This window comes from Silurus aristotelis, assembly GCF_946808225.1.
Source record: "Silurus aristotelis genome assembly, chromosome: 16".
NCBI classification, from domain to species: domain Eukaryota; kingdom Metazoa; phylum Chordata; class Actinopteri; order Siluriformes; family Siluridae; genus Silurus; species Silurus aristotelis.
This window is the reverse complement of record NC_139589.1, coordinates 4,523,384-4,532,026: the sequence shown is the minus strand read 5'-3', so window position 1 is coordinate 4,532,026 and position 8,643 is coordinate 4,523,384. Positions and strand designations below refer to the sequence as shown.

General features: G+C 39.9%; 1 protein-coding gene across 8 annotated transcripts in view; it reads left to right on the top strand.

Moving 5' to 3' along the window:
• Positions 1–8,643, top strand: part of gria1b (glutamate receptor, ionotropic, AMPA 1b) — a 91,974-nt gene that overhangs the window by 73,283 nt on the left and 10,048 nt on the right. Inside the window, exons 13-16 of one of the 8 annotated variants that reach the window (XR_014537210.1) lie at positions 1–46; positions 2,272–2,386; positions 2,924–3,038; positions 8,443–8,577. The exon at positions 1–46 is cut by the window's left edge and continues 196 nt beyond it. Coding sequence is in view for 2 of the 8 variants with exons in the window: in XM_083564530.1 (XP_083420656.1) it covers positions 1–46; positions 2,272–2,386; positions 8,443–8,577 (296 nt within the window). In the remaining 6 variants the exon portion in view is untranslated. Of the gene's footprint in view, positions 47–389; positions 856–1,108; positions 1,438–1,765; positions 3,039–8,442; positions 8,578–8,643 lie in introns of those variants that run through there. The other 7 variants (XR_014537212.1, XR_014537211.1, XR_014537213.1 and 4 more) reach the window with 7 other exon arrangements.

Sequence of the window (8,643 nt, the reverse complement as noted above, 5' to 3'; positions counted from 1 at the left end):
ACTCCAAGGGGTATGGGGTCGCCACTCCTAAAGGATCTGACCTAAGGTAAAAACACCACATGTTTACTAACTGAAATTGTGATATTTATTACTGTATAATGTTGTATAATCTTGAAATCTGGAGAGATTACCCTGGAAACTGTGCAGTTTGAAGTATTTCCAAATGACACAAAATGAGAGAAACTTGGATTCTCGTGTAAGGATAACAGCTGCTGAGTTCCTCAGTAATCTCTCTGATCTTTGATCATTTGGAATATTGCTGACTGTTCGCATCTCCGCTCCTGTGAACAACCACTACTCATGATGCCTACTGTATTTCTATCCCTTGTGTCACATTTTCAAATGTTAACATGCCACATTGACACTCTTCTGTTGATTGATTCTTTCAGGATTCACCCCATGATGTCATCCATCCCATTCCATCAATTCCACCTCAATACGCTCACTGAACTGTCACTGACGTTCAGCTGAACATCAATTTCATGCAGATGCTAAAGAAACTAAATTGATAACCCAGCTAACACATTCATGTTAGTATAGATTTATGTTGACTATTGCTATCATTCATGTCTCCTCACCAAGTCTTTTTCTTTGTATTTATTTTCCCATCATATACTGTACTTTCTGGACAATACGTCTCTACCATGTTATTGAGCATGGCTTTGAAGACAAAATAAAATATCAGGCGTTTTGTTTTTTGTTTTTGTCACACTGGGATGTCAGAATCCTATCAGTGTCCAACTAGTCTTGGTTAGTTAATATTTCTCTAGTTCTTCAGGGCTGCTTCCAAAAAATTAAGCTTTTGCTTGAATACTTATCTAGGGGTGTATATCGAGACAAAAAAATCCAGAAGCTGCCAAATAAAACTTTCTTTTTTTTTCGGCTTCTCCCGTTAGGGGTCGCCACAGCGGATCCTCCGCACGTTTGATTTGGCACATGTTTTACGCTGGATGCCCTTCCTAACGCAACCCTCCCCAATTTATCCGGGCTTGGGACCGGCACTAAGAGTGGCTGGGGATGGTTCTCTGACCGGGAATCGAACCCGGGTCGCAGCGGTGGGAGCGCTGCATCTTAACCACTAGACCACCAGGGGACCTTTTGGCACCAGAAGCTGCCAAATAGCTACGACAAAAAGGGCTGTTTTAATTAGAGACTCAGTACCTAGCTTATCCATTCACTTATCTTCAATAACTTTTTTTTTAAATGATATTTTCGTGAAGATATGGCAGGGAGGTACAAAAAGAAGGAAAGAAAGAATGGGTTTGGTGAGCATTTCTTTGAGAAGATTTATATTTCTAAACATAAAATTTAAGTAAACGGAGCCGGACTCGCCCTGTTTCAGTGTCCGGCAACGTCGATTAAAAGGGAAAGAGACAAAAGGCTTATAGATTTATTTAAATTCTTGTTTTCAAGTCATTAAATATGAAATGACCAAGTAATGTTTTGCTAGTGAAAAAGTGCGCTTTATCACATCCTTTTTTGCGTGCAAGTGAAAACAATAATAGTTCTATGAGGCAAAAGACACGTCTTATAGTCCAGAAAATGCAGTAGTTTCTCCTCTTCTTCTCTCTGCCTGTTATTCTTTCTGCCAAAGCAGTGAACCCTCATGAATGAAGTCGGGCTTTCTGTTCGTCACCCATAAACCGACCTCTTTCTAACCCCCCCTGTCACACAGAGGGAGGGCTCAGAAAGAGAGGTTTTACTGAGAAAGACACTGTTGCCCGGGAGCAGAGCAGACCCACGGTCTGTTCTCTTTCCTTCCCAGCGGCACTCTCTGCCACGCAGTGGAAGGGCTTCCCTGTAACAGCGCCGGAGCAGGAGCACATGAAGACTGGGTGAGGGTTGAGCCGGCGTATTAGGAATGCTCTGGCGCAATTCACAGATCGGAAAGAAGTTCCGAAGCAGTTCACTTTTGACCTGGATTGACGAGAGCAATGAAAATAAATGACAAACGACAAGCTCAACTAGCTTGACTCCAGAGCATTGCTAATGGCTAATCTTCCCTTACCTAAGCATCCATGTCTTGCTTGGTAAAATCTGTTCACACCACATTTTATTTTTTCCTTCTCTGAACATCACACAGCACAAGACAACAAAACGGTCTTGTAGAAACAGGCACACGATCAGATCAGTTTGACTTTTTGTTCGATTATTTTAATTTTTTTATGATTATTTTTAAGATTGACTCACGTTTCATTTCCTACAACCTCTGCCTCGCTGTCCCATTCTCACCACTGACGCTGACCCCGATTATCTTATTATCATTTCAAGAAACCGAGTAAACCTGGCAGTGTTAAAACTGAACGAGCAGGGCCTGTTGGACAAATTGAAAAACAAATGGTGGTACGACAAGGGCGAGTGCGGCAGCGGGGGAGGTGATTCCAAGGTCAGCCCCAGTATGAGCTATCCAGCGGGTAACCACCACGGTGGAGGGGTAACCGGCAACTTTGTGCACCAAGCACTCTGGCTACACCTGGAGATAGACCCATACACATGCAGTATGGGGCTGTATGCTAGAACCTATTGGGCCTGCAATGCATTAGCATTAGCAATACATACATGTACAATTAGAATTATAAATTGAATATTTCAAAGAAAAAAAAAAACAGCAACATGTCCCTATCTGAGTGTTTCCACCTTTTGCCGGTTACCCAAAGTGATATAGTAATACACATCTTGCACTAGGGAGAAAGACAACAAAGCTAGATGGAGTATTAATGCATATCACTTTGGCACTGACACATTTATTCAGACTTGTTAATAAGCAAATTGTTTCCTCTTTTTTTTGTTTCAAATCTAGCTGTAGACATTTAGAGCTTTAGTACTTATTTTATAGGTGTGTGTGTGTGTGTGTGTGTACTTAAATGCTGAATAACATAAGATAACATGGGTAATGTTATTTATGTTATTTCCCTGGTTGAAGAATCCCTGTAAACCTAGCGGTGTTGAAGCTCAATGAGCAGGCCGTCTTAGACAAACTGAAAAACAAATGGTGGTACGATAAAGGCGAGTGTGGAAGCAAGGACTCCGGAAGAAAGGTTAGTTCCCACATTGGTGCTTTGCCTCACTTTAGTGAAAAAGCCTCAGAGCTTAATCAGAAAAAAAAGCCCACTCATCCCCCAACCCTAGTACACAGCAACTGCCTGCGCTCTTGTCTCCAATCTGCCCTTTACACAAACGCAACCAGCACACACACATGCACACACACACACACACACACACACACATACAGGGCTTTAGGTGATGTCGTCACTTACGGTAATGACATTTTGAAATACAGTAGGTAGGTGCGTGGGAGATCAGCACCTCAGCAAATGCTATTTGAAGCTTTGTTTTCACACCATGGAATGTTTAACCCTTATGTGCTACGCTGTCAAAATAACCCAATGGCCATCATTTATATTTTGTCCGAAAGGAAGTCCAAACATGGAAGGGGGATGTTTATGCTAACGCATTCTTTATACAACGGGGAAAATATCTACCATTAAGTCATAGCATTTCCGACGTACTTTTTTATTAGTGGATTAGTGGATTAGTCTGCTGTTTGGCTGAATGTGAATGGCAGAAAAAAACAGTTTACTAAAGGGGAAAAGCAGGTGAAAAACAGAAGGTGAAAAACATTCTTTTGTTTGCCTTTCTTAATCTTAATCTGAACTGTAAATTCACAAGCCACTTTTGGTAAGACAGAAATAAGGAACACATGATTGTGGCCTGAATGTTCTGTAAAAAAAACAAAAAAAAGTATAAAGTTGTAATTGCTTCAGACTTTGGAGGAAAAAGTAATATTTTTTTTGTGAATTTTTGTATCAAATTCTTCGTTTCTCTTTATTTGCCGAGATTCTGTTGTTAGCATTGTTATTGTCTTTTAATTATTATTGGTTTTGTAGAAGCTTTAGAGCTCCAGGTCTGATGTTAAGTCACTGTATGTAAGGGTTAACTGTTCTATCTATTGCCAAATCTGTCACCATTCATTTCATATTAAGACCAGACCCTTTATATATTAAGTTTTTTGGTAAAGTGACACTGTACAGTTGATATCCTTTGACCACGCCCAGGCTTATTGCTGAGAGCTCTATGAACCTGCAGAGTTTTGTTCAAACACATAATTATTTAGTGTTAATGTTAATGAATTCAAGCAAAGATGATGTATACATATCGATTTACTTATCGTGATCGTTCCAACCATGTTACTTTGACCTCTTTGGAAGGTTGATCGGAATTAATCGATATCGGTGTTGATCAGAAATGTTATATCCATCAAATACACACATTGACCACTGTATTAGGAAAACTGTTGGACAGTTGTAAGTCGGAAAAGGACCAGGTGATGTTTTTTCCAATCTTGAGGTGGTTTTTAGCTATTGTAGCAGAAACCTATGTCAAGGTTCAAACCACTGGAAATGCTTTTCTGCTCGCCACAGCTGTAAAGAGCGCTTATTTCAACTACCACAGACGTTCTATCTGCTTTAAACAATCTGGCGACAGTCCCTCTGATCTCTTTCCTCAAATCCTCAACAGTATAATTCCGCAGCTCACGGGATGGTTTTTAGTTTCTTTTTTTTTTTTTTATCCATTCCAAATAAACCCTAGAGACTGCCGTGTGCCCGAAAAGATCAGCAGTTTTTGGCTTGTATATACCTGCACGATTCTAATGCATCATGCTCCTGCTACCTGATCATCAGGAACATCTGTACACATGCTCACAAATATCTAAAGTGGTCAGTAAATGCATATTGAGAGATACATTTATAAGTAAATTAATAATGGCTAATCAGAATGCTAGAACTTAAATTGCATGATATTTCAACAATTCGGCTTTGGCCGTGGTTTCTGGACAAGTGCCTGCTCAATTCCCAAAACTGACATCATACATAAGCAGTTCTCAGGTACAGAACAACGTGAACAACATTGTCACAAAGAGTGAGATACCAAATCTAGCCTATGGAATCTTCACAATCCTTACATTCATTGTGCTTTCGATCCACAACTGTACTTTTTTTAAAGGAATATATTTGAGCCCATATTAGGTTAAAGTGTCCTCTCTGAAGACAACATACACATGGTTTTAAATAGGTGTAGGTGCAGTCTCGTCTAGAGAAAGTACCAGAATAAAGAACCTCTGAACTATATGTGCAACACAGAATCCTCTTACAATAATACCACAGCAGGTGATGGCAGAATGTCTTAATTAGGACTTCATAACACATTCCAATGCCAAAGTACACTTTAATTAAAAATCTCTATTCATAGCAGAGACTGATGGTGATTCTATCTATTTACACTGAGCTGTAGCCTGCATATTAAATTTTATCCTTAATATCACATGCTTTTTTTTTTTCTTTTTTTTTCAAGAGAGAGCAGATGAACCAAAATATGGCCAAAATTTTGAGAATTACAGAGAATTTGTGCTCAGGCATTACGATTTTTCAAGCTTGACCTACTCTCTCATAGAGTCATTTCATTATAAACATTATGAATTATTATAAACATTCACACATACTGTAAACTGACGTGTGTCAGGGGTTTTTCTTGTTGTGTCATCTAAATGATGCATTGAATGTAGATTACAGCACACACATTACAGACAAAACAATACAGTTGCCATCCTACTATCCAAATATTGCAAAGCAGATTCAGGCAGCAATGTTGTGGACTGTTCTCCGACGACCATCATGCACAAGTTGCTGAAGGGTTTTGACCTTTTCGCAGGTTCAGCTTTTTGAAGGTCTTCCTGATCTCTTGTCGTGTTCCAGTGATGCATTTCTGCTCTTGAAGCGCGTTATTAAAAAAAATCCAAAAAATCATAAAATCTTTGTTCTAACTTGCTGTTCGTGATGAATAGCACCAGTTGCACAGTTCCCAATGTACACAGGCCGATGTCTTTTCTCACACTGATTTATGAAGATCGGTGCTCCTTGTGACTGTGTGTACAGCCTTGTGCTGCCATCTGTTGGCATGCTAAAAAACTAGTCTCTAAACTTTATGATACCACCACATAACATATAATATAAAACTTTCTTTCGGCTTCTCCCATTAGGGGTCGCCACAGCGGATCATCCGCATGTTTGATTTGGCACATGTTTTTACGCTGGATGCCCTTCCTAACGCAACCCTCCCCATTTATTCGGGTTTGGGACCGGCACTAAGGCTTGTGCAACCCTAATGGCTGGGGTCGGTTCCCTGACCGGGGATCGAACCCGGCCCGCAGCGGTAAGAGCGCCGCATCCTAACCACTAGACCAACAGGGAACCCCACATAACATAACATATAATATAACATGATATAATATATACCATAATCAGGGCAATTGTTTGCGTGATATTACATTTGGTTTGGTTTCATACCCTTCATACCATTTGGATTCTTTTTCTTTCTGAAACAGTTTGAATGCAGCTCCAAACCTCAGGGTTGTCAGGGTTTATGTTCTCTTTTTGTTTGTCAATCTAAATAGCCACAAACCACAATGAAAGCACATTAACACTGCAATCTGATCTTGCCTCTGCAATAAGGACGCCTGCACCAAACCAGGTTTGAACTTTTCGATTTCTTGTTCTGGCAACAGCTTCAAGGAAAAAAGAAAAGAAAAATCCAGGATCATGTCAAACCATTAAGAAACCAATGTGGCCAACTCAGTAATCCGTGTACAAAGAAACTGGGCCAGGATCTGTTAGATTCAGGCTTGAATGAAACTCTGCAGGGTGCTGGAGCTCCAGGGGCAGGTTTGGGCAGCCGGGTTTAAATTATTCAGTGGGTTCTAATGTCAAAGCCTATGAAGCTTAATAGGTGCACTGTTATTATTAATCATGGAACTGTAGTCTGTCCGATCATCGTTTAGCATCCGATCCATCCACATAGGAGTAAATGACAGTTTGGAGAGTAATGCGTCGCTGTGAAATCCCTGTTACTTGATTGCTTTTCCTTTAGAGAGTGCGTTTATGCTACCTACAGTTTACTTGTCCATGTTTTATAGTGCCTTGCGTAAGTGTTCACCCCTTTGTCAACTTTTCCACATTTTTTCCCCTCTTGATTGGACTTCACTGGAATTCTATATCATGAGTCTAGACAAAATGGAAAATTATAATCATAACCCTTTATAGGATCAATCAAAATCATTTCAAGAATATTTACAAAGTGAAAATGTAAAACCCCTAATTTGTTTAAAAAGTGACACAATTACTTTATAAAATATTTTACACAACCTTAGCGTTTAAGGCATCGGACTTTGGATCCAAAGGTTCAAATCCCAGCCACAACAAGTGGCCACACTTGGGCCCCTGAGCAAGGCCCTTAATACCAGCACTGCTCAGTTGTATGAATGAGATCAGTGTAAATCTTTCCAGGTAGGGCTTCTGCTAAATAAATGTCGCAAAATAAACATTTTAAAAAGTGTCATTTTTGTGTATGCATTTACAGTGTCATGTAATCTCAGTGGCGCATATTCTGTTCCTGAACATACCAATAAACAGCATGTGGACACGCAACAATTTTGCCAATCCCAGCAAATGTGAGACAAACAGTGAGGTACAAGTTATGTACGGAGCAATGCATGTAATTCTAAATACAAGTAAATACATGTTGAAGTATTAAATACATTCCATATAGTCATGATATATAATTCCAGCTGTATCCATTTCAGTTCCTTGCATATTGTTCGAAAGTTTAAGGGGGGTGATGCCTACTTACGCCAGCCACTGTAACAGCAATGTGCATGCTGTTGGATGAGACCACAATATGGTCTTATGCATGCCACTGATTTCTGCTGCCCCAATGTAATGCCATGGCCACCCTCCTGGGGACAGAGAAAGTGCTCACAGGCCATAGCTTATGTATGAGACATTATACAGTATGCTCCTATAAGTCCCAATTCCCAAAGTCCTACAAAAACGATTCCTCTCACCTACTGTATGCACTTCAAACCTAGAGGCTGCTTACATTGTAAATAAAAAATGAGAGAGTTTTATTTGTTTCTGTGATAGACATTTTTTTGATGCAGAAAGAATAAATAGACTGAACTGTCATGTTCTGGAGAGTGATGTGTGTTATTCCGGCTTGTGATTTGTGCATGAGTCTGTCTGCATGCTTTAGAAAGTGTTGCTCAGATTATTCTATTGCTAGTTATTTATTACAAATCTATAAATATTAAAGTGTATGGGGACGGTATGTATTATAATAGAGTGTATTACTACTGTATATACTATAATGTGTATCAATACAATAGATTTCCTGTAATGTGTTTAGGGATTATGTGGTAGTCTCAGTGAGATAAGTGTGACGCATGGGTGTATCTGTGTGTATGTGTTTGTGTGTGTGTCTGTGTGTGTGTGTGTGTGTGTGTGTGTGTGTGTGTGTGTGTGTGTGTGTGTGCATTTGTGTGTGTGTGTGCATGTGCGTGTCTGCGCTGTTTATGTATTCGTTTCTGATTGTATTCTCTGTGCTGTTTAGGATAAGACCAGTGCCCTGAGCCTCAGTAATGTGGCAGGGGTTTTCTACATCCTGATCGGAGGCCTGGGGCTGGCCATGCTGGTGGCATTGGTCGAGTTCTGTTACAAGTCCAGAATCCAGTCTCGGAGAATGAAGGTGTGTAACGAATACAACATGGCACATGCATTTATTTATTTATTTATTTATTTATTTAAGAGTGAG